The 26,706-nt window shown below is 38.7% G+C and overlaps 1 protein-coding gene across 1 annotated transcript in view; it reads left to right on the top strand.

Moving 5' to 3' along the window:
- Window positions 1-20,576, top strand: part of EYA1 (EYA transcriptional coactivator and phosphatase 1) — a 169,644-nt gene extending 149,068 nt beyond the window's left edge. The window contains exons 17-18 of the mRNA XM_007084782.3: window positions 1,014-1,114; window positions 19,388-20,576. Of these exons, the coding sequence (XP_007084844.1) occupies window positions 1,014-1,114; window positions 19,388-19,468 (182 nt within the window). The 3' untranslated portion in view covers window positions 19,469-20,576. The remainder of the gene's footprint in view (window positions 1-1,013; window positions 1,115-19,387) is intronic.
- Window positions 20,577-26,706: the final 6,130 nt, after the last annotated feature.

Here is a 26,706-nt window from a genome sequence, read left to right as displayed (position 1 = left end):
TTGTTCGTGAGTATATCTGATCCTTATTTGAAAGAGATGTGGGCCTGCTCAGCCATTTACATTTGAAAACTATAAACTGTCCCATTGTCCATGAAAATGACCTTATTGGCAGCCTGGGACTTGGAACACCAGTTTCTTCTCTAAGCAGCAACAATGGCTGCATTAACTGCAAGGATGTGCCTTCAGAGAGCCCAAATGAAGTCTTGACATGGGAAAGATAATAGATAGATAAAGGTATTCTGTTACCTTTATCCCGCTTTTCTTCCAGGAAAGTGCTTTACTGGACATTAGATGCCTGGGTAGGGTGGGCATGATCTCCGTAGTGCCCCAAATTACCTGACATTTGTTTCAGAAACAGTTTTACCAGAATATTTCAAGTAAACACATTAGGCTTGGCGAGGGGAGGATGGAGTTGGGAATCCCAACTTGAAAATGAAGGAACAAATGAATTCCACTGTTTGATTTCTCTTACTATAACAAAACCAGTCTCAGGGTGGTAGTTGTTTTTTGTTGTTGTTGTTTTCTTGGGTTTTTTTTTTTTCTTTTTTTTTCATCCTTCTCAATAGACGTTGGATCAGACATTATTTTCAGAGTTTGGTATATCATGAAACATTTTTGAAATCCAGTTCGAATATGTTGCCAGAATCAAATGCCTTTGTCAAGTCTTGGCTCGTAGGAAAAAAAGTACCGCTGTAAAACCGTATTTTCTCCCAAATATTATACCGTGATCGACTAGATCCTACTTTTTAATAAATGAGTTCTTAAGAAAAAAAATATCAAAAATTGACCATTTCCAAAGGACAGAACACCACATGGATAATTTACGGTTTCTGGTTTACTGTGCTGTTCCCCATTCTACCCAAATGGCATCCAAAAGCACTCTTTTCCAGTTTGTGCAAGTAGGATAGAGTGGAATCAGGAGCATAAAGGAAGGTTTTGTGTAAAAAGTTCAAGCACTATCGTGCTGAGTTACCCCAACTTTCCATTTTTTATAATCTATTTTTGTTCATCAGGCAAGGAAAGCTGTTTTGAGAGGATAATTCAAAGGTTTGGAAGAAAAGTGGTGTACGTTGTTATAGGAGACGGTGTGGAAGAAGAACAAGGGGCAAAAAAGGTGAGTGTTCATCGATGGGGTTTTTACACCATTTAATTTTTTAGTCCTCAAACTGCTCATTCCTGGATCACTTAAACACGTTCAGTGTCTCTGAAACAAATTACAAATGTGTTCAGAACTGTAAGCAGTGAAAAAGGACAGTCGAATTAAATAAATATGATCTTTTTGAAGAGTGCCCTGTACAAACTCAAAGGTCATGGATGGTTGGTCTTCATAGAACATAGACTTTTAAGCAGAAAGGAAGGTTTAGTGCTGTAGCCGTCACCCGAGATGAAACACTTGTGGTGTCCATGTGAGCATATCCCATTTGGCCGTGGTGGCAGACATTGCCAAGTGATTAAAATCTGCCTGAGCCTGGATCCAGCCTAAGAACCTTCCAGATATTACTTCAGAAAGTCTCTACCAGTTAGTCGGAGCTGGCTTGCCAAACCATTTGCTGTCCTAGAGTACAGTGTCTTCCTTTTATCACAAGGTGAGCACCTCCCCTCCGTTGGGACACTTGCAGAAGAGGAGAGGGGTGGGTCCAACTCTGGGTCCCTCGACTCCCAGTTTGTCCATCATACGTCTTTCTATTCTTCTGCATCCCTGCAAGTGTAATTCTGCCGTTTCCCTTAGCAAAAGCTTTCTCGTTAATGTCTTTCATTGCATTTCAAAGAGAGCGGAGGAAGAGGGGACCACATTTCTTCACTCAGGGACCACTCAGGGTCTTGAGTCTAGTACAGCCCACCCGTGCAATCTTCCTCACCCCAGCACTTGACATTGCGGCCCCTTCAGCCATGCCTAGCTCTTCCTCCGGGCTTTTGCCTCTGCTTGGAATGATCTTTTCCCCAGTGCCCTACTATTGCTGTCTTAATCATTTTTCAAAATCCAGTTCGTGTACCACCATTTCTATTACCCTTGTTTGTAAGAGCTTAATTGTAGTGGTTCTCACTCACACTTTAATTGGAAAAGCTGTTGTAAATAGCTTGGATTCTAGAGCAGACAGCCTGCCTTTGAGTTACAGCTCCACTGCTTACCAGTTTTCTGACTTTGAGAATTATGTACCCCTCCTCTTTTTCTTTCCTTTTCTATAAATGGCAATCATAACAGCATCTAGCTCCTTTGGCTGTTTTAAGGATTAGATTTAGTTAAGACGTGAAAGCCATAAGACAGCCTGATACGTATAAAGTGTGCAACAGAAGGTAGCATTGTTATTAAGTAGTTATGGATATGCCTGTTGCAGCAGTAAAATGTGAGCTCAAGAGGTAGGGAACTTATTCTGCTTAGCCTGTTGCTTGAGAATTTGTTTTCAAAACTTTTTTTACAACTCTCTACATCTTGACGCATAGTCTGTAAATATTTTTTTTTTAATTGAAGAGATTTAAATTGAAGAATATATTTAATTAAGTATTTTATGAGGTTAACCAATGCAACTGTTTCCCCTTCCTTTCCCCCACACACTCACTGATAGACATCACTATATAATTCCACAACGGATGCAACAATTCATCTCTTCTGAAGTATTCCAGTATGCAGTGGAAGCGATGCAGAAAGTCACCAGCATATAGACGCAGCATTCAGCATGACACATGGCCAGCCTTCTTATAGAGTCTGAAGATGATTTAATTCACCTTCAGTGCCTCTGAATTCTAACAAAACCGTAGAAAGTGACCCGAATTCTGTAAATGATGGCTTATTTCAGTTATACCCATTGATACACAGTTGTGTGCCCAGGATTACGCACCCCCTGAGTGGGATTGGTGCGGATGGAAACCCACACACAATTCAGATCCAATAGAGGTTTGCCGAGCTGCACGTGCAATGTAACGGCTCGTTCTGACATCCCAGGTTCACCGGTGGGCAACCACCATGATGGTTACATACATCTGTCGGCCCTTCAGGCTGTTTTCATAAAAGGAAATTTTTCCCAGACTAAATTAGAATACCCCAAACTCAACCCTGGAGAGTTAAAAGAGGTTTGATGGGAATCCAGACTTTAGGTCTTTTTAGCAAAGCCTCTGGAATCCCCACGCCGTTCCTAGACAGGACCTCCTCGTGGCTAGTGGGATAGTCAGGAGTGTCAAAGTGGAGAGCAGCGTTTCATGGCCCCGCGGCCCAGGGCCAAAGATGTGAATCTGCACCCCGCACCCCCACCAAGGCTGGTCCTTCTTCCTCTACCAGTCACCAAAAAGTTTTAATTTTAAGAGAAGGTTGCCAAAACATGGCTTGCTAGCTTGTGGTAGACCGAAAGATGCTTGTAAAAAGTGGTGACTTAGAGCACCGTGGAATCCCGTGGGTCCTAGCAAGGCTTCTTGGGGTGAGTCCCTTGCTAAACCTTTTAGAGTAGCATGTTTCTTAGATGTTCATCACGGGTGAGCATAACGTGGAAAAAGTAAAGGAATTCTTGGTTTAATGTTACAACTGGAAGTATTACAGTAATAGGGCTAAGAGTATTTGTTCTCTCTGCAGAACAGTTAAAACTGTTTCCACTGTTTATCTTTGAACCTGTTGTTCTTTTTACTTGGGACAAACACACCTGTGCCGAAAAGAATTAGGCAGCTGCCCGTGAAGAACAGGCTCTTTGAATTTTTTGACTGTGAATGAATATTCTTAGCTTCAGTTTTCTGTTTTGATTTTGTGGGATGAGTGTAATGTGGTAAGGGTCCAGTACTATCTGTTGTGAACAAACTCTTGGCACCTTGAGACCCGCCAGTGTGGGAATTCTAACAAAACCATGACCATGAGTTACAAGACTGTTTATGTGTATATGTACAAGGCATGGATTTTTCAGAAGGTTCAGATTCCTGATAACCTTGCATAAAATTCAGATGTCATCAGTCCTCCTCAGTGACAAATTTGACTATTCCTGTCTTATATTCTGTCTAACCTTATTCGTTTAACTAGTATTTAAATAGTAGTACTTTGTGGGGTGCCTGGGTGGCTCAGTCGGTTGAGCGTCCAGCTTCGGCTCAGGTCATGATCTCACGGTTTATGAGTTCGAGCCCCACGTCTGGCTCTGTGATGACAGCTTGGATTCTGTGTCTCCCTCTCTCTCTGCCCCTCCCTTGCTTGCACTCAGTCTCTCTCTCTCAAAAATAAACAAACATTAAAAAAAATTAAAAAGAAATAAGATGGTTATCCATGCTGTAGAAAGATTAATAATCATAATGGTAAAAGAATTACTATCAATTATAAAGCCCTTATTATGTCCCAGACTCACTCTCAGGCACTTCCTATCCATTATCTCATTAAATCCTCACCATCATTCTGTGAGGAAGGAGTCCTTAGACCCAGTTTATATATGAGAAAACCAAGGTTCAGGAAAGTAAATAATCTGGCCAAGATCACAGAACTTGGGAGTAGCCAAACTAGGACCGTGAGATGTGGCCCAAAGTCCCTTTAGATTAAAAACTTTATTTACATATCTTAAATATGATTTGATTCACAAAAAAAAGAATTTTCATGCTTATTTTTTAAATTATTAGAATAAAGTATGCCATGTTTGCTTTTTTTTTTTCCTTTCAGGAGGCAGATAGAACCATGTTCTCTTTCTCCCAGGTTTTCTTAAAATTTTAAGAAAAAATCAATTCTGATATAGTTTGTGAGCATTCTAGATTATTAAATAAAATAATGAAGCTCTGTGAGTTTTAGTCATAAAATGTTTGCAAAATCAAACCATTTTGCAGTTCTTCTAAATCAATTCTGACCATTTAGCTTGTCTCTCTTAGTTTTCTAAGTCCTTTTAAAAATCCAATACATCTCTCTAAATAATGTTCTTTTGCTTGAGGTAGTTCCTTTTTTCAAGCTCAGAAATGAAACCAGTTAAGTATTCTGCCCGTTGCCGGTTTCCTGATGGTCAATTGAAGTCTCAAGTCTGTTCTGTCACCTTTGTTCTCTTTGCCAATATAGTCCCAGGGCTTTCCTCAGTAATTTCATCTAATTCTATAATTCATATCCTGAGAACACACCCCCTCAAAGAGAATAAGTTAAAAATACCTTTGTTTACTTAAAGGAACAACTGTATTCCAAAAAGATCGCTTACAAGAGTTTTCTGCCAGGATCTCTTTGTTCCTAGAAAGGCTTCAGAGAATGTGAGAAGCCATCTACCTCTGGATCCCTTTTTCTGACGTGTCTTTTGTTGTCAAAATCTGCCAGGCTTTCTTTCTGTACCATAGAAATCTATGTTTCCCTAATACAGTATACAATAGTAGGCATATGTATGAATGAAAAAAAAAAATCAAATGTAACGGTCTTCTGCATACCGACAGCAATCTTCATTCCTAGAGTAAAAGTGGCGTTGTTTTATAACTCTACAACTAAACTCGCTTTGCTTACTTTTCCGAGAACTACTTAAAATTAATCACGTGTGAACACCAGAGAGAAAATGGCAAGCATCCATTATTGCGTAATGGCAAAGGCTTCATCAATAAATGTCCATTTAATTTATTTGTTTGTTTAGATTTTTTAAGTGTAGCTGACACGCAGTGTTACGTTAGGTTCGGATGTACAACACAGTGATTCCATAACTGTATACATTATTTATTCTGTGCTTCTTACGAGTGTAGCTGCCATCTGTCACCATGCAACACTATCACGATACCATTGATTAGATTCCCTATGCTGTACCTTTGATCACCACGACTTGCTCATTCCATACTCTGCTTCATCCGTTTTGCCCATTCCCCCACCCTTGTTCCCTCTGGCAGCCACCAGTATGTTCTCTGAATTTGTGGGGCTGCTTCAGCTTTTTGTTTCTTTGTTTTATGTTGGTTTTTAGATTCCACGTCTAAGTGAAATCATATGGCATTTGTCTTTCTCCGGCTTATTTCACTTCGCAGAATACCCTCTGGGTCCATCCATGTTGCCACAAATGGCAAGATCTCATTTTTTTATGGCTGAGTAATATTCCTTCGTATATATACCACATCTTTTTTTATCCATTCATCTATCAGGGGACACAGCTTTCTTCCGTATCCTGGTTATTGTAATAATGCTGCAATAAATGTAGTGATGCATACACCTTTTTGAATTAGTGTTTTCATTTTCTTTGGGTAAATGCAATTCTTAGTGGAATTACTGGATGCAGTATTTCTATTTTTAATTTTTGGAGGAAACTCCATACTGCTTTCCACAGTGGTTGTACCAATTTACATTCCCACCAACAGTGCATGTGAGGGTTTCTTTTTCTTCACATTCTCATCAGCACTTGCTTATTTTTTGTCTTTTTGATGTTAGCCTTACACCAGTAGGTATAAGGTGATCATTGAGGTTTTGATTTGCATTTTCCTGATGATTAGTGATGTGCTGAGCATCTTTTCGTATGTCTCTCTTTCATCTGTATATCTTCTTTGGAAAAATGTATATTCAGGTCCCCTGCCCATTTTTAATCAGATTATTTGTTTTACTGGTGTTGGCTTACATAAGTTTTTAATACATTTTAGATATTAACCCCTTATCAGATATATCATTTGCAAATACCTTCTCCCATTCAGTTGGTTCCCTTTTCATTTTGTTGATGGTTCCCTTTGCTGTGCAAAAAGCTTTTTATTTTAATGTGATCCCCATAGTTTTGCTTTTGTTTTTCCTTGCCTGAGGAGACCTCATCTAGTAAAATGTTGCTAAGGCTCATGTCAAAGAGATTACTTACTGCCTATGTTTTCTTCTAGGACTGTGATGGTTTCAGGTCGCACATTCAAGTCTTGCATCCATTTTGAGTTTATTTTTGTGTATGGTATAAGAAAGTGGTCTAGTTCTTTTCTTTTGCATATAACTGTCCAATCTGCCCAGCAACATTTATCGAAGAGACAGCCTTTTCCCTACTGTATATTCTTGACTCCATTGTTGTAGATTAATGGACCATATGCGTATGGGTTTACTTCTGGGCTGTTTTGTTCTCTTTATCTGTGTGTTTGTTTTTGTGCCAGTACCATACTATTTTGATTACTATAGCTTTATAGTGTACCTTAATATCTAAGACTGTGATATCTCCAGCTTTGTTCTTTCTCAGGATTGCTTTGGCCGTTTAGGGTCTTTTGTGGTTCCATACAAAGTTTCGAATTATCTGTTCTAGTTCTGTGAAAAATGCTATTGGTATTTCAGTATTGATTGCAATCGAATCTGTAGATTGCTTTGGATAGTATGGGAATTTTAACAATATTAATTCTTTGAATCCATGAGTATGGAATGTCTTCTCATTTATTTGTGTCATCCTAAATTTTTTTCCATCAGTGTTTTATTCAGAGTATAGTTCATTCATCTCCTTAAGTTTATTCTTAGGTATTTTATCCTTTTTGGTACAGTTGTAAATGGAATTGTTTTCTTAATTTCATTTTGCTGCTTCATTATTACTTCTAATAGTTTTTGCATGGGTCTTTAGGGTTTTCTATGTATAGTATCATGTCATCTGCAAATAGTGACAGTTTACTTCTTTCTTCCCAATTTGGATGGCTTTTCTTTTTCTTGTCTCATTGCTACAGCTAGGACTTCTATTTTATGCTATTATCTTTCATTTCTAATTATTCTACATCAAATAAAAGTGTAAGAGTAGAAATTCTTGTCTTGTTCTTGATCTTAGAGGAAAAGTTCCCAGTCTTTCACCATTGAGTGTGATGTTTGCTGTGGGTTTATATCATATATGGTCTTTGTTATGTTGAGGTACGTTCCTTAGAACCTACTTTGTTGAGAGTTTTTATCACAAACATATGTTAAATTTTGTCAAATTTATTTTCTGCATCTATTGAGATTGCAAATTGAGATCATTTTTATCCTTGATTTTGTTAATGTGGTGTATCACTTTGATATATTTCCAGATGTTGAACAGAATAAATCATACTTGATTGTGGTGGAAAGATCCTTTTAATATATTGTTGAATGTGATTTGCTAATTTTTGTTGAGGACTTTTGCATTTATGTTCACCAGGGATATTTGCCTGTAATTTTTTTTTAAGTAGTGTTTTTGGTTTTGGTATCAGGGTAATGCTGATCCCCTAGATTGTATTTGGAAGCTTTTCTTCCTTTTCTATTGTTGGGAATACTTTCAGAGAATAGATATTAACTCTTCTTTAAATATTTGATGGGCTACTTACTTCAGCAGCACATAAACTAAAATTGGAACAATAAATGTTTAACAGAATTCACCATCTGGTCCTGGACATTTTTGGTTTGTTGGAAATTTTTGGTTACTGATTTAATTTCATTACTAGTAATTGGTTTGTTCAGATTTTCTATTTCTTCCTGATTATGTTTGGAAGATTATATGTTTCTAGGAATCCATCCATTACTTCTAAGTTGTCCAATTTGTTGGCATATAATTTTTCATAGTCTTTAATAATATTTTGTAGTTACGGTGTAGGTTGTTATTTCTCTCCTTTTATTTCTGATTTTATTTATTGGGGTCTTTTTTTTTTTTTCATGAGTCTGGCAAAAGATTTATCAATTTTATCTTTTTTTAAATGTTTTGAGTGTGAGAGAGCACAAGTGGGGAAAGGGCCAGAGAGAGAGAGAGAGAGAGAGAGAGAGAGAGAGAGAGAATCCCAAGCAGGCTCTGCACTATCAGCACAGATACTGACTTGGGACTTGAACTTACAAACTGAGACCATGACCTGAGCTGAAATCAAGAGTTGGACACTTAACCAACTGAGCCACCCAGTCACCCTAATTTTGTTTATCTTTTCCATGATCCAGATCTTGGTTTCATTGGTATTTTCTGTTATTTTTAAATCTCTATTTTATTTATTTACACTTTGAACTTTATTATTTCCTTCCTTCTAGTAACTTTGGGCTTTTTTCTTAAGTATAAGGTTAGATTATTTATTTGAGATTTTCCCTGTTTCTTGAAGTAGGCCTGAATCACTGTAAATTTCCCTCTTGGAACTGCTTTCACTGTGTCCTAAAGATTTTGGACCTTTGTGTTTTTATTTTCACTTGTCTCTTTGTATTTTTTGCTTTCTCTTTAATTTCTTTGTTGAGCCATTAGCCTCAACATCTTTGTGGGTTTTTTTCCGGTTTTTTCTTATAATTGAATTCTACTGTCATACTGTTTGGGTCTGAAAAAATATTTGAAATGATTTCAGTCTTCTTAAATTTTTAAGATTTGTTTTGTGGCCCAGCTTGTGATCTGTCCTCAAGAACATTCCAAGTGCACTTGAAAAGAATGTGTATGCTATTGTTTTGGGATGGAATGTTCTGTATATATCTGCCAAACCCATCGTGTCTAATGTGTCATTCAAAGCCACTGTTCCTTGTTGATTTTCTGTCTGATTGATCTATCCATTGATGTAAGGGGGTGGCTGTTAAAGTCCTCTCTTATTATTGTATTACTGTCATTTTTTCCCTTTTGTTTCCATTAATAGTTGTATTGTGTATTTAAGTGCTCTAGTGTTGAGTGCATAAATATTTACAGTTATTATATCCTCTGGTTGGATTGATCTCTTTATCATGCAGTACCCTTCTTTGTCTCTTATTACAGTCTTTGTTTCAAGTCTATTTTTGTCTGATATAAGCATTGATACCCCAGCTTTTTTGTTTATTTCCATTTGCATGGAATATCTTTTACATCCCTTTTACTTTCAGTCGTATGTGCCTTTAGGTCTGAATTGAGTGTCTTATAGGCAGCATATAGATGGGTCTTGTTTTTGTATCCATTTCATCACCCTTATGTCTTTTGACTGGAGAATTTAGACCATTTAAGGTACTTATTAATAGGATGTACTTATTGCTATTTTGTTAACTGGTTGCTGGTTGTTTTTGTGTTCTTCTCTTGCTCTCTTCCTTTGTGTTATACTTGGTCCCCTCTCTTTGTTTCTTATGTATCTGTTAATGGTTTTTGGTTTGTAGTCACCATGAGGTTCATATATGATATCCTAAATATATCGCAGCCCGTGTTAAGTTGATGGTCACTTAAAGACAAATACATTCTAAAAGAACTTCATTTTTACTTACATGTTTTATGCACATGTCATAGTTTACATTTTTTTATTTTGTGAGTTCTCTTAACTAACTTTATAGGTGTAGTTGATTTTATTACTTTTGTCTTTAACCTTCATAGTAGCTTTATAAATGATTGTTCTACATTTACTGTATATTTACTTTTACTCATGAAGTTTTGTCCTTTCATAATTTTCTCCTAAGTATAGTTTTTTCTCTTCCACTTGAAGAATTTAACATTTTTTGTAATGCCAGTTTAGTGGTGATGAACTCCTTTAACTTTTGTTTTGGGAAACTCTCTCCTTCAATTCTGAATGATAATCTTCCCTGATATTTGTAGGTTTTTTCCTTTCAGCACTTCGAAAAGACCATGCCACTCCCTTCTAGCCTGAAAAGTCTGTGCTGAAAAATTAGCTGATAACCTTGTGGGGACTTCCCTTATATGTAACTAATTACTTCTGTCTTGCTGCTTTAAAAATTTTTATCTTTAAATTTTGTCATTAATTATTACATGTCATGGTATGGACTTTATTGGGTTCATCTTGTGGGGAATTCTCTGAACTTCCTGAACCTGAGTGTCTCTTTCCTTTCCCAAATTAGGAAAGTTTTCTGCCCCTCTATTTGGGACCCCTATAATGCAAATATTTGTTTGCTTGATGTTGTCTAAGAGATCTTTTAACCTATCCTCATTTTGTAAACTTTTTTTTTTTCCTTTTGCTGTTCAGCTTGGGTGGTTTCCATTACCCTTTCTTCCAAATCACTGACCTGTTCTGCATCCTGTAATCTGCTGTCAATTTCCTCTAGTATATTTTTCATTTCAGTTTTATATTCTCCCACTTTAATTGGTCCTTTGCTATATTTTATTTTTTATGTTGAAATTCTTACTGAATTCATCCACTCTTAAGGCTAGCAAGCATTTATAGGACCATTACTTTGAACTCTATCAAGTAGATTGCTTACCTCCGTTTCATTTAGTTTGTGTTCTGGGGTTTTAGCTCGCTCATTTTTTGGAGTATAATCCTTTGTCTCCTCATTTTGCATGACTTTCTATGTTTGTTTACATGAATTCAGCAAAACAGCTATTTCTCCTAAATTTGAAGGAATGATCTTATAGACTGTGTATGTCTGGTAACTTTGGCTGGACTGCTGGAGCTGTGGCCGGCATGGACTTGGGGTCAGTGCTGGGGCTGCCCTCGTGGGATGACCAGAGCTTAAGTAGGCATAGGTCAAGGTGGTCCTGGTGCTCTTTGTGCAGAGCCTAGCAGGATAGCTGAAGTGGGTATAAGCCAGTGTATCTCAGAGTGTTTTGTGCAAGAGTGCCCTGGGCAGCTAGAGCCAAGGCCGGCATGGGCCGTGGCTTCTCAGGGTCCTATAGGCTAGGGTGCCCTGGCAAGTGATCTGCAGCAAAGTGGTATGTATCTGGAGTGTTTTGAGGTGCTTTGTGCTGGTCTCACCTTGGCAAGATGACTGGAGCTATAGTGAGCACGGGTATACCACCATGAGAGTCACCTTAGTGGAACAGCTGGGGCTCTGGTGGGCTCACTGAGGTAGTGGGTCCACTATGGTGCCCAGACCCTGCCCTGGTTCATACCGTCAAGGTGGAAAGAGAACATAAATTGCGGGGCTTGCCAGCCACTCCAATTTAGAGAGATTTTCAGCAGTTCCCTCACTGGTGGAGTTCTAGGATTGGATCCTTTATATTCTAGTTGCCCTTTAAACTGCAACTCTGTTTCGTGGCCCAGGAGAGACAAATATGTTCATGGTTTCTTGGTACTATCCCTCCCTGTTGCAATCCACAGCATTGGAAGCGGGGCGTTCCTGACTCTGTTTCTCTTGCCATTCTCTACCTGGTCTTTTGTTTTGCAGAAGCTGTTCAGTCAACCCTCAGTTCTTCAGGAGATATTGCTAAATACATAAATAAGTGTATATTTGGTATATTCATGGAGGAGGTGGATTCAGGGTCTTCCTACATTGCCATCTTGGACTAGACAAATTCAAAAAATGTCCATTTTAAATATGAACTCTAAAATTTGCTCACATCCAAGATGCAGTAGAGAACGTGATTACTAATGTTCAATTCTAAGTTTATTCAGAATATGAGAAAAATGAGAGCTGCTTTTATTAAAAAACGGTAACACTTTTTGCAGATTTGAGACTTCCTAACACCAAGTACAGTAAATTTTGTTATTCTAAAGCCATTAATTTTATTTACTGCTTAATGAGCATATTATATATGCCAGATCTTGAATTGGATTTCATCTTTGTTCTTAAAGAATTCACTTCTGTCTCGAGTAGAAGCAGATATGCAAATACTAAAAGAGCAATGCCATGCAATAAATTTCGTGATGAATTTTTAGAATAATCTATCTTCCAAGATCTTTTTATTTACAATTTGAGAAGTATTTGTACCTCCATATGCCAATCTTCTAGAGATAATACATGCATATGAAAGCACAGTTATGGTCTTTTTTTAACAATGTATCCTGGCATTCATTCCATATCAGTGTATGCAGTTCTGCATCTCTAATTTCTTTACATGGCTGCGCTATACTTTAATAACTTCCCTGAGGCTGAACATTTAGGTGATTTTCATATTTACTATTACAAACAGTTCTGTAGTAAATGTTCTTTATGTGATTCATGCATGGACAAGTGTATCTCTGGGGAAAATTCCTAGAAGTACAATACCTAAGCTAAAGGTTATGTGCTTTTATGTTTTTAAATATTTTATTAATACATTCTTAGTAATTCAGCAAAATTCAATTTACACGTGAGTGTCCATGCACCCAGCTTTTAATGTTAATAAGTGCAAAATACTAGATGAGGAGGAGAGGTAGCATAAGGGATTTAGAAAATTGCACACATGGACAAGAGGAGCAGGAAGGAGGTGTCATTTTCCCATTATTCAGGGAATAGTTTCTAACACTGTAAAAACTTGTACTACTTTCCAATATTTCGGCTTTGGAATCCATTATTCTCAATAATGCCTAATCTTAATAAACTAATAATATACTCACCACCTATCATTTCTGTTAATATTTGTGGTTAGCTCTTTTCATTCCCATGGCTCCAGTTAAGTGATGGAATATCTCCATTTAGTCATTCTGTGTCATTCCATCTGAATATCAGCTGATGAACTAACCCAGTTCACCCACTCGGATTTGTTTGGTGTTCCCCTCCTCCAGCCCATGACCAGGACACATGAATTGTTTCCTCATTTGTGTCCCGTCCATTGTACCCACTCCATTTCTACTAGCCTTCTGCATACTTTCTCTGCTACTGGCCAGCCACACCTCTCTATTCCATCCTTCCTAGTTAGACATTCCAAGTGTTTCTACCTGGAAAAATGTCCTTCCTCATTAGTCTTTATTATGAACATATCATTCAAAGCTCATCACCTCCATACTAAATTTTCTGTACATCCCTCCTATCAGCCTTGTCATAGACTATATCCTGACTGAGAGCCCTTTCCCATCTACCTAACCAGCTCTGCCCATTCTTCAAATTCAGGGCAGGCTCAACGTACCCTCTCCAGCTTACAACTGAGCTTTCTTCTCTCTGAATTTATTCATTGATTCTTTTTTGTTTTATTAAGATATAATTGATAGACATTACTATTTAAGTTTCAGAAGGTGTACAGCATAATGACGTGAGTTACATATATTGCAGGGTGATTGCCACGGTAAGTTAATATCTATCATTATAGCTACAAAAAAATAAATATACTATAAAGCAGTGTTATTGATCTTATAACCAGAGCTTTATACCTTTCAATCACCTTCATCCAATTCCCCTACTCTTTGTGTCTGGTAACCACAAATTTGATCTCTTTTTCTAGGAGTTTGGGATTTTTTTTTTTTTTTAGATTGTACATGTAAGTGACATCATTCAGTATTTATCTTTCTCTCTCTGACTTATTTTACTTAGCATAAGGTCCATCCATGTTGTTGCAAATGGTAAGCTGTTTTCTGTTTTGTTTTGTTTTTTAATGACTAATATTCCATCGTATGTGAATACCACAACTTCTTTATCCACTCATTCATTGATGGATATTTAGGTTGTTTCTGTGTCTTAGTTATTGTGAATAATGCTCTAATGAACATAAGGAAACAGATATCTCTTTGCCAATGATTTTGTTTCCTTTGGATAGAAACCCAGAAGTGGAATTGCAGATCATAGGGTAGTTCTGGGTTTGTTATTGTTTTACATTCCCACCAACAGTGAACAAGGGTTCTCTTTTCTTCAAAATCTTGCCAGCATTTATTACCTCTTGTCTTTTTTTATGATAGCCCTTCTCAGACATGAGGTGAGATGTCACTGTGGTTTTGACTTGGATTTTCCAGATTAGTGATACTGAGCATTTTTTCATATACCTATTGGCTGCCAGCATATTTTCTTTGGAAAAATACCTATTTATTGTTTGCTACTGATTTGTATGAATTTATTATATATTTTGAATATTAATCCCTTACCTAATATGTGGCTTACAAATATTTTTTCCCATTCTTTAGACTTTTCATTTTTTTTAATTTTTTAAAAATGTTTATTTAATTTTGAGAGAGGGGCAGAGAGAGAGAGTGACACAGAATCTGAAGCAGACTCCAGACTCTGAGCTGTCGGCACAGAGCCCGATGCAGGGCTTGAAATCACAAACCGTGAGACCATGACCTGAGCTGAAGTCAGATGCTTAACCGACTGAGCCACTCAGGCACCCCTAAATTGTTTTTTTCATGTTAGTGCTGTGCAGAAGTTTAGTCCAATGTAATCCACTTGTTTGTGCTTTAGGGATCCAAAAATAATCATTGCCAAGGTCCATGTCAAGGAGCTTTTTTTCTGTTTTCTTCTAGGATTTTTCTGGTTTCTGGTCTTATATTTAAGTCTTTAATCCATTTTGAGTTAATAGTTGTGAATGGTATAAGATAGGGGGCTAGTTTCATTGGCTTACATGTCTGAAGCCAATTTTCCCAGCACCAATTATTAAAGAGACTACCTTTTCTCCTTGAGTGTTCTTGGCTCCATTGTTAAATGTTATGTGACCATATATATACATGGTTAATTTCTGGGCTGTTGATTCTATTTCATTGATCTATGTGTCTGTTTTTATGTCTGTACTATACTGTTTATATTACAAGAGCTTTATAATATAGTTTGAAATCAGGAAGTGTGATGCTTCCCATTTTTCTTAGGATTTTAAATTTCAGGTTTGTTTTTTCTACTTCTCTAAAAACTGCCATTGGAATCTGGATAGGTTTTGCATTGAATGTATAGTTGGTTTTGGATCACATGGACATTTAAGCAATATTAATTCTTCCATGAACATGAGATACCTTCCCATTTGTATATGTCTTCCAAGTTCTTTCATTAATGTCTTACACATTTTTAATGTAGTTATTTTCCTTGATTAAATTAATTTTTAAGTATTTTAGTGGTCTTGATACTATTGTAAATGGAATAATTTTATTTTGTATGGATAATTCATTTTTAATGCATAGAAACACTACTGGTTTTGTATGTTAATTTTGTATCCTGCAACAGATCTAACACTTTTTTGTGTGTGGAGTCTTTAAAATCATGTCATCTGCAAATAGTTTTACTTCTTCATTGTCAATTCTGTGCCTTTTATTTCTTTCCTACTGATTCTTGTCAATGGGGGACATAGGTCATGCATAGTATTTTATACATCTGCTGTAGCTACAATACTAAAGTCATAGACTTTATTTATCTGTAAAATGAAGGTTTAGGGGAAATGACTCAAGAGTGCTTCTAGGTTTAATAAACAGAGTCCAGAAAACTATGTCATAATTCAAAGTCACATACCTAATGTCAGAGTTGAGAATATAACCCAGGTCTCCTCATTCTGGCACCTAATTTTTTTTTTTTTTTTAGAAGAAACATGTTTCAGGCTTTCTACTGATGAAGGGAAAAAATGGTTGTCTTTGTACCCACTTGTGCTGGGAAGCTCTTGTACATTCATAAAATCTTCACATGAGTATGTGGCTAGTTAGGGAAAATATTATTTTGCAACATTCTCATTATTTGTTAAGAGGAGTTTGAGTTTCTGTCCTCTCCCTAGATTCAGTCTTATAATCACTCACTTAATGTTAAATACACATTTCTTAAAGTAGAAGCCCTGTAATTTTTGTGAGAATAGGACTGCTGATTATAACAAATATCATTACCTTCATGTTCTGAATTAGTCCTGAGGGTGGAGTTGCAGTCCTTGTGTGGGGGTCCCAGAGATCACCTGTTCCCTTTCAGGTACACCTAAGGGTTGCCAGTTATCATTGTAAAACCTTTTGCATTTTTACTCAAATCAATGACCCCATCGTCACTGCATCGTGATGCGTTGTGTCCGTAATATACGGCAGGCATATTCCATCTTTTGAATTTGTTTCAGGGTGCTACTTGATATGTGGTTCTTATTGATACTCTGTACAGGAAGAAAAAAGCCATTAGTATTTCATTGGCAGTAAACAAGCCAATCCAGGGCTCTTTGTGAATAACCTCACCTTTCTGAAACTTGTTTTAAGAATGGTTTAGAACAGTTTAAAGTAAATGTGCTCTAGACTGGCATCATCTCCTACACCTGTAAAGATAAGACGTATGACCATTTTTTTACTTTGTTTACTGTGGAATTAAATGCCTAATTTATATCTTAAGCATGTACCAGAGAATCAGCTGGATTTTTTTTCAGTTCCCTTTTCAATTTCTCTGCCACGCATTGCATTCTACAGTATGTACTGTGATGTGTTTTGTTGTCTAGGGGAAACATATCTAATTTCAGATAATCAACATGTAAAAGAATTTGAACTTACTTTGAAAAAAAAAGCATTCCATTTCTTATAGAAGGACTTTTATATGTATTTACGAAGGTAGTCGTCCTGAAAGCTTCTGGATGGCTATCTGAAGAGCCTTCGTCATTTTCTGCTACATCCTGAAAGCATATTCTGTGACAGCAATAGAACTACTCTATAGCTTCCTTTATTCACTTGTTTGTGAGAAGCAGCTTTGGGGAGGGGCACCTGATCTCTGGCAAATTAGAGAAAATAAGACCAGAAAGAAAGTAAGAAAAATACACAAGGATATGACAATAGATGCCAAGTAAATGGTTAAATCTGTAAGAATACTTGAAAACTTTTGATGTAGTGGAGGATTTCCCTTCAAAATGATGTGTCAAAAATGGACTTGATATTAAGTAGTAAAATGAGTAGGGTGCAGAGCGGTACATTTATATATACACAATTTCAAATAGGAGTCTGCACATATATAAAATATAGAAACATGTTTGTGGGGGCTATCTGGATAGTAGCATTCTAAATGATTTGTATTTCTCTATGAAACGAAAGCTCTACATTTTACAAATGTTTTACAGTACACATGAATTTTTATGCCAATGAGAGAAAAAGAAGGACAGCTTTCTGTGTTGTAACTGATCAGTTTTCAAATCTGATGTGTATATCATAGTCACTCAAATTTTTCAGTGTCGCTCACTCAGAACTTGGAAGGGAGTGTGTGTGTGTGTGTGTGTGTTCAGCTGTATACTGTGGGGCTGATAATTTACACTGCTGGATTAAAATGCCATAGAGAACAGTTAGGAGGCATTTCAGCATCTGGGCTTCAGATTCAGGGCCGACCTGGTGTGAATCGCATGTTCGATCCTTGCCAGCTGTTACTTAAACCTCTCTGTTCCTCCTCCAAGTCTGTTTTGTCATCAATGCAATAGTGATGGTAATACCTATCTATCCCTGAGGTTAGAGAGACGTTTGAATCTGCGAGGCTATGAGAAGTGCTGAGGAGAGTGCCTGACCCTACAGCTGTCATTATTACCGACAACCTCCTTGTAAGGCCTGCTGCATGTGGCTCCCGCAGCCAATTGTGTCTTTCTCTCACTTACAGCCAGTATCCTAACAATGGAATTCTTTATTCTCTGCCGCCGAACACACACACAGCTAGAAAGTGCTCTTCTGAATGATCATCCTTTTATACCTATCTTAACGATGACCTCCTCTTACCAAGTATTTCCCCATCTCTGCAGGCAAAGGGAAACTGGCCTCTTCCTAGTCCTTTTATAAAATAGAGGTTGCCAGGCTCATCTTCTACACCATCCCTGCAGACGCAAAAAAAAGAATAAATGAATGCAAAGTAGCACACTCTGTTGCTCTAGTCAAAAATTGCCAAGTAGATCCTAAAACTTTGAAAAGAGATCTCTAGTCCTCAATGCTGGACTATTGTTAATTGAAGGATGACAAAGATATGGAGTCCATTTGACATTGGACTGTGATACATGCTTTTAGCCGGTTATTTGGGACAAAGGCCTTGTTAATAAGTAACTTAATAGTTTCCATTCCCAGAATACAACATCTCTATGATCTACATCAAAATAGTTATTTGCTTCCATTTTACCTACACATAATACCCCCCCACACACATGCAAAAATTAACTTAAATTCCACTGTTTGCTTCCGTGCAAATTGATACTGATTTTTTTTAATTCCTTAGAACTGTAATTGAAAATTATACTCCAGTCTTTGCGCTATTTTTTAAAAGCTGTTTTTCTATAGGCTAAATAGAATATTGTCCTCTAAAAAATGATGATTATCTTTCTCTTATTTAAAAGAGATTTTGCTGATGTGTAGGTACTTACTATAGAGCTTTTGTACAATGGCAGTTTATAATCATGTTCTCATCCTTGATGGATGAGGTAACCTCGGTTGTTTTCCTGTTTTTTTTTTTTTATCATCTCTGGCTAATTCGGGTGTTCTACAAATAGTCTCATCATTTAAACTAGACGTCTTACAAATATTCTCATTTAAACTAGATTTTTAGATTGATTTTTTTCAAATCAACTACTAAAAAAAGTTCGTTTACAATTTTCCCATATGGCAAAGCCACTTTAAGGTCAGTGCAAAGAATGCCTAATGGAAATAAATGAAGAAAAAAAAAGTTGCTTCTGACATCAGTCAAGTTTTGAAAAACGTAAAATACTACCAACTTAAGGAAAACTTAAACTTTCAGCATCAAAAAGTCCACTGGATCCATGTTTTGAAAGGTGACTGCTTTTGACAAAGTTTCACGCACAGCTACTGTGTTTTGGAATTCGTAGTCAATGACAGTGTAGATCAACTTAAGAAATAGCCATCCCTTTCTTAAACAGACTCCAGATTATATGTTGAAGTGCAGTCCAGTATTCTTAGGGGAGGATTAAGTTTGGATTTTTGTTTTAAACAGACGTGATGTTAAGATCTTAACTGGCCGTTCGCACAATACTGCAAAAAGGGGGGGAGCATCGTAGCGAATTTCCAAAGCAGGTCTTAAGGCTTCTTGCTGGGAGCGCTGTCTGGCCTCACCATGTGTCTGCTCCTTTCACAGCACGCCATGCCCTTCTGGAGGATCTCCAGCCACTCGGACCTCATGGCCCTACATCACGCCTTGGAACTGGAGTACCTGTAACAGCCACCTAGCACTTTGAAGCTGCACAACTGCCCTGCGACCAGGAACAAACCCAGCAGGCCTGTGTCCTGTGTCTGCGCTGGGATACCCGACTTCGCGATTGCAACTCGTTGACACACAGCTGCTGTCGGTCTTCACCTCTGCCCTTGTGGTCAACGAAGGGCCACACCTATTTCTTCAGAACAGAACAGCTGTTGACTCTAGTACTGTGAAGCCAATGAAAATAAGCCATGAGAATGTTCTAGTACAGTGTAATGTGGCTTTGCCGCATTAACTACATGGTTCAAACCTGTGAAGAAAGGACCTGCAAACGCTTACGTTTTTCGCATCTTCAATGTGACTTAAAGAGCTTCTCCGATACAGCAAACTTGATTGCACAACAAAGACTGAAATGTGTTCCCTGAAGACTGGCGAGGGGATTTTTCTTGTAAAGAAAGTTTCCTTTTTGGTGTCTCATACCCAGGGTAACCTGTACATCTCTACTTATTTATGAACAGACTTTAAAAAAAAAAAAAACAGCTTTATGGAGGTATGGCTCAAGCACCGTCCAGTTCACTCGGCCAGACTTTTTTGACAGCAAATAATTGAAGAGACAATAAGCGATTAAAGGCCTTTGCCTCACGACACAGCAAGTACTTTGAATTTTAGCACATTGCAAAGTAGTTTAAACTATGTCTAATTTAAACGTGTAATATGTACATCACTGAGACAATCATGTACAGAGAGAATTTTGGGTGTAAATTTGTAATAATGGATGATTCTTTTACATATCGTTTAGTAAATGATATTGAAAGGTAGCGATGCCTTGATCGTGAAGTAAGAGGCAGTATGTGCACAAAGTCATGCGCGGTGCCTTATCGATGTACTGGTTATAAATATGTAGATAATGGATTTTTTTTTTTTTAGATAATGTTGTCAAGACCAAAAGCATGGATGTTAATAGGATTTTGTTTTCCAAATTGTTCTTTCCATCATCTTTTTTTTTAATGCTGTTAGGAGGACCTTGGTAAAATAACACAGCGGTGTCTTAAATCATTTCAAAAAATAAAACAGTTCCTCCTACCACCTCACCTTTTCATTTTCAACACTAATGTATTATATGTAACTACTTGAAAAAAAATGATTATACAAATGCTTCTTCCCACAGAAAGAATGTAGATGATCGATAGATATATTTTATTAAGATGGCTCATGAATTGGAGACTAGCAAACTTTTGTGTGCTCAGACGATAGGGTCTGCATCTTCTTGATTAGCTAAAGGAGGACATTACCACATCTCTAGAAATGAGCAAAACTTTTTGATTGTTGCTTCTGTTTTCCTCCACACCTTTCCCCGATCCCCACCCTCCCTGGAAAGTTCATTGCGGGCAGTGGACATGGCCCGATCGTCCTCACGGAGGTTATTCTTAACCTACAGTGTGTATAAAGCATAAAGCTGGGAAATAAAAATTGTCACCTTTGTTATGTGATAAGACAGTTTCTCCAACAGTGATGAGTTTGGGCACTAAAGACTTCCATTATTATGACATTTTTTAGATGAACTTTATTGCATTGGGGGGAAAAAACACCAGCTTTAACCCAAAGTAGCTAAAGAGCTACTGTATCTTTTTCTGAAGTTTCATGCTGCTGCTAGAATTAGTCACTCATGAATTTTCCAAACTGCTTAAATTAATCGAATTTGGGTTTTTCTTTTTTGCTTGAAACAAACAGAAGTTGACAATTTTTTAGCCTTTCCATTTTATGTTTTTGTACTCTGCAGATTGGAAAGACAAAGTTTATCTTGGCTTTACTGTATAAAGGTGTGTTGTGTCCACAATCGTGTACAGACTTTTTCTTCAATAATTTTGTGTTTAAATTAATAAAATTGATTTGTGACGTACTGTAAGCTCCTTGAATATATTTTCTTATCACGCATTTACAAGAAACAGCAGGACCTGGGCTGCATTAGAATGCTTCTGGTCTAACAAAAGGAAGTGGGATAAAGCCATGGTAGTCATAATGGCTTTATCAGTCCTTCGGGGGACTAAACTAGAAAGGGAACAGCTGTTTCTTTGATCACTGGAAGAACAGAAGAGCTCTATACATCCTCTAAAACTATATAAACTGGACTCTCAACTTTACCATAGACCAGAACTCAGCATCAAGTATCTTGGATGGCAGAGCACCGATTTATCGACTTAAACACCGAGGGGACAGCAATGGAAAGCGGTTTCATCTATAAAGAACACCCACAACATACACCTCTAAAATTTGGCCAGATTGATTGCGGACAGCTCTAAATCCTGGGATTTAATCTTAGAAACACAACATCCATACATACAAACACATGTAAAAGCAAACATGCAGTTGGCTGACTCAATTATTGGGCCCACGATATCCATTTTTAACAGGCACACACCCAGCCAAGGGGCTTGAGTAATGGAGTGTTTGAGCATGCTCAGACACCCCAAGAATAAAAAAGTTTGGGGTGGGGGTAAGTCTTCAAAGAGAGGCAGGAATTGGGGGGGGGTGTGGAGAGCTTTTTAAGTCTCAAGAAAATAAGGAAAATGTGCAAAATGGAGGGTTTATCCTCAAAAGATAATTTTTTGAAGCACTGCTTCTAACATGACACCCCCCCCCCCCGACCAATATATTTAAAGGGCTTCCCTTTGACCATTCATTGGAGCCCAGGTGCTTCTACTTGGCATTCCAAAGTCTCCAAATATAGTACCTACTTTCTCCCCAACATAATCTCTCGTTACCGCTATGAACAAACCTTCGGTAAGCATGAACTGGACTCTTTAATGGGCCAGCCTATAAGCATCGCTCCCTCATCTTTGTTCAGAGCATTCCCACTTCTGTCAATGACTTCCTCCACCCTCAACCCACCCACACCATGTCCAGCTTTAGTGTCTTCTTTGTTGCAGAGCCTTCTTTCCCATCATGGGACACAGTGTTCGTTCCCTCTGCTGAATTTCTCCCACTCAATGTCCATAGTCTCATTGGAGTTCATATTATTCCCTTAAAGATTCTCTGGGCCCCCACCATGGGGAGCATTGTCCTAGGTGCTAATGAAGCAGTGCCCTGCTCCTGAAGTTGGAGTTTTACATTGGAGTAGGTGGGAAGAGACAAGAATGAGTTAATGAATAAGATGCATTCAGTCAAAAACACTCTTGATGAAAAGACAGGGAATATGAGTGACGGGACATAAGCTTCTTTGGACAGGGTGGACAGAACCATACTGTATGAACTGAGGCCAACTGCTAAGATACAGGCAGCATATGAAGATCGGGCAGAACACACAGGCCGAGGTCCTCAGAGAAGAATGCTTCTACTTATTGTGTTCTAGGAGTGAGAATCGCGCCCATGGGTCCAAGAAGAGGCCAGTGAGAATTGCACCCATGGGTCCAAGAAGAGAGGACTTTGGAAAGGAAGGGAGACCAGGAAAGCCTCGAAGTCGTGGTAAGGGATTTGTATGTCCTAAATGGAATGGGAAGCCATTGAGGGTTTTACACAGGCGTGTGGCCAAGCCTGATATACTCTTTGAAATGATCACTGTGGCTGCTGGGTGGAGAATGGGCTTTGGAAGCGCAAGGGAAGTGGGAAAACAGAGCCAGCTCCTTGACTGCACAGAGCATTTATCAGGGCACTGCATTATTCTGGCTTAGTTAAAAAACAAGATGAAAATGACAGTCCCATCCCAGTCCCTGACCTCAAGCATTCAGATGGTGATTTAACAAGAATCAATTACAATTACGAAACAGGCTTCCATGATCAGTAGGGATGCATGTGAAGTGGGACTGGTTACAGGCACTAGGGGAAGGCAGAACGCTTCCTGCAGAACTGACGTCTAAACAGAGACCTGAAGGCTAGAGTTGGCCTGAGCAGCGAGAAGGGGAGAATATGAGAGCGGCCTTGAGTGGAAGGAATGTGGCAAGGGAAAGAGAGAAGAAAGGAAAGCCATGGGACTATGGGACTGAGCACTGTTGAGAATAGAAGTGGCCAGGAGAGGGAAGGGTCAGGGATTTAACTGTTCTTCATCTCAGACTAAACTTCAGGCGTTAGTGCTTTTATTATACATGAACTTAACTCCTCCCCTTTCACAGGAGAAAGAAAAGGAAGGGGATGTGAAGAGAAATTTCAGTCAGGCTCCTGCATTAACACACGCAGCCCAGAACTCTTCACCGTGCCAACGATTCCACATGAGACTTCAAAAGTTAGGTTTAAGTCGTGTCCAGTGGAGCCCCCTTTAGAGATTATGAAACTTGGGTCAAATGCTTTGCATGAGGTCACAGCCAAATAAGGCAGAATCATGACTCCTTGGATACAATACAGAATCATGGAGAGATCATGAGTTCTCAGGGCAACAAATGTTGGCTTTGCCTCCCTGCTCTATCACTGCATTCCAGGGCAAGCATGGGCAGCCCCTGTCAGTTTTCAAGGCATATTCAGTGTCCTGTCCACACAGTTAGTACAATTTCCCAATGATGAGTGATTTTTTTTTAATTTTTTTTAACATTTATTTATATTTGAGAGACAGAGACAGAGCATGAGCGGGGGTGGGACAGAGAGAGAGAGAGAGAGAGAGGGAGAGGGAGACACAGAATCCGAAGCAGGCTCTAGGCTCTGAGTTGTCAGCACAGAACCTGATGCGGGGCTTGAACCCACGAACCATGAGATCATGACCTGAGCCGAAGTCGGACACTTAACTGAGCCACCCAGGTGCCCCAAGTGAGTGCTTTTTTAAAAAAAAACCTTAGCACCTCAATTTGCATGTCAATCTTTCAGAAGCTGATTTAAAATCTGTCTTCTAGGGGTACCTGGGTGGCTCCGTCCGTTGAGTGCCCAACTCTTGATTTCAGCTCAGGTCATGATCAAATAAATGGTGGTGGGATTGAGCCTCACTGTCAGTGTGGAGTCTGCGTGGGATCCTCTCTCTCTCCCTCTCTCTCTGCCCCTCCCCTGCCCTCTCTCTCTCAAAATAAATAAATAAACTTCAAAAACCTAAAGTTTGCCTGCCAGTATTTACAAATGTCAACTTTTAGCAGTAACTTACAAAATTTGCTTTTAAATTTTAAAGAGGGCACTTGTTGGGATGAGCACTGGGTGTTCTATGTAAGTGATGAGTCACTAAATTCTACTCCTGAAACCATTATTACACTATATGTTAACTAGGATTTAAATAAAATTTTAAAAAATTAAATATTTTAAAGAATAAGTATTTGAATATGACCCGGACGTTTCCCAATTGAAATGAATATAAAGGAGGCCATTTGCTTAACAGAATGTGGAAGTGATGCCACAGATGTTGTGTGTTCACATAAGACATGCGAGAAATCTCCTTCCAGACCCTGGAACTTACCCACACTACTCGCAGTTATGAAAGCTTCAACTGGAATTGTCCCGTCCGTCCCATTCAGGATAGTTTTTTGACAACCCAAAAGGACAGAGGTAGTAAAAGCACTTCTCTCAGTGTCTCTCAGAATGTTTCCATTTCTCTCTATTCTGTGCAATTACACAAACTGACAGGATAACTTGTGGCAGAAGAAATGAAAGGGTTTGTAATTTAGGAAACCTTTGGCCCCACTGACTGAAAGCAGGTTGTTTGTAAAAAGGAAATCCTGACCTCAGCTAACTGGCAAACTCTGTCAGAAGCAATAGAAGGGAGCGAAGGAGAAAGAACAGCGCCCGGGATTTTTATTGGCCACAGAAAAAAAATGGATGCTCTGCCAGAGGAAAGCCCTTCGAAGAGAACTCTCCGGTGGGGGAACAAGACATGCTCAGTGTTACTGAGTGTGTGACTGCACAGTTGCATGGCGGTTCTGTTCTGGTTTTGTGGGCTGGTTTGACTGGAGGAGTTTGCTGCACAGGACTATAGCTAGACTGACAAGCCCAAAGATGGTTTCTTCCATTTAGCTGAAGGTGAAGGAAGTCCTGCTTCTCCTACAAGCACTCTGTGGCCTGCCCTATCTTCTGTCTCGGCTTGACACAAAGCTCCAACAAGCACAATGGAGTGTGCCCCAGGTGTGCAAGAAGATAAGCTGCATAATGTTTTTCACGTCAGTGCTGTCCAGCAACTCACCCCCCACTAACGTCCTTCTTCCATGTGCTATTTGTTTGGCAGGACTCTGCAGTGACTTCTGGGTAACTCCATAAAAGAAGGAGGTCTCTGCAAGTTCTAATTTCCTTATTCCAGTGGTTTTCGATTAGCTGCCCATTGAAATCACCTAGGTGCTTTGAAAAATACTCATGCTTGAGCCCCACTTCAGAGATCTAATTTGCCCTGGGTGGGGCTTGAGCGGCAGCCAAGGTAAGAAGCCATTGTTTCATGTCAACCAGGTGTATGTGAGAGTGACCTCCACTGTAGTCAATTCCTGGCAGGTCTGGACAATTTGGGAAGTGTGTTTTCCAGTTTTCAGTTTTTCCTTTCCAATCCAGTCTGATCGCCATTTGGCTATGCCTGTATTTCTGAAACCCTTATGACTCCAACTCAAGCCAACACCTGGGGGGTTCTTACTATGACTAAAAAGTTCTGTCCGATGCCAGGGGTGTCCCCAAAGGGCTGGCCATCTGGTGGAGAAAGAGATATATGCTAAAAGGCAGACCGTGATGAAGGCCTCACTAGATTGTAGAACACCTGCAACCCGTGGGTGCAAAGGCTGCAAAGAATTTTAATTTATGATGGAAGCCCAGAGGGTACAGCAGTGAATGTTGGCTGAGGAGACAGAAGAAGTCTCACTGAAGAGCTAATATTTTTGCTGGCTTAAATGGAAAAAGAAAAATAATTCTGACAGACTCCTAAACCAGGTCCTCCCCTGGATTAACAAGAGAAATATATAGTAACCACAGGCTGAAAGACAGTGGGAGGTGGCTGCAATAATCCAAACGAAACGTAATGAAGATCTGTCCTATTGGCAGCCCCGAAGACAGAAATATGGAACCAACATAGTAGATGTCCCAGGAGCTGTGCTAGTCATGAGTGGATGGGGTAGGCTTCCAAGATGCCTTGGCTACCCCCACTTCTACACCCCAGACTGCAAAGGGCCTGGCTGGGAAAGTGTTCGTTCACTCTAAATCTTCTCTCCAATACAAAACTAGGAGACTTTGCTCTTTGGAACCAATTTTACACAGATCTTCCTTGACTTACAATGTGGTTACATCCCAATAAACCGGTCATAAATTGAAACTATTAAGTCGAAAATACATTTAATACATGTAACCTTCAGAACATCATAGCTTAGCCTAGCCTACCTTAAACA

Source organism: Panthera tigris, chromosome F2 (genome assembly GCF_018350195.1).
Source record: "Panthera tigris isolate Pti1 chromosome F2, P.tigris_Pti1_mat1.1, whole genome shotgun sequence".
NCBI classification, from domain to species: Eukaryota; Metazoa; Chordata; class Mammalia; order Carnivora; family Felidae; genus Panthera; species Panthera tigris.
This window is presented reverse-complemented; position numbering and strand designations above follow the sequence as displayed.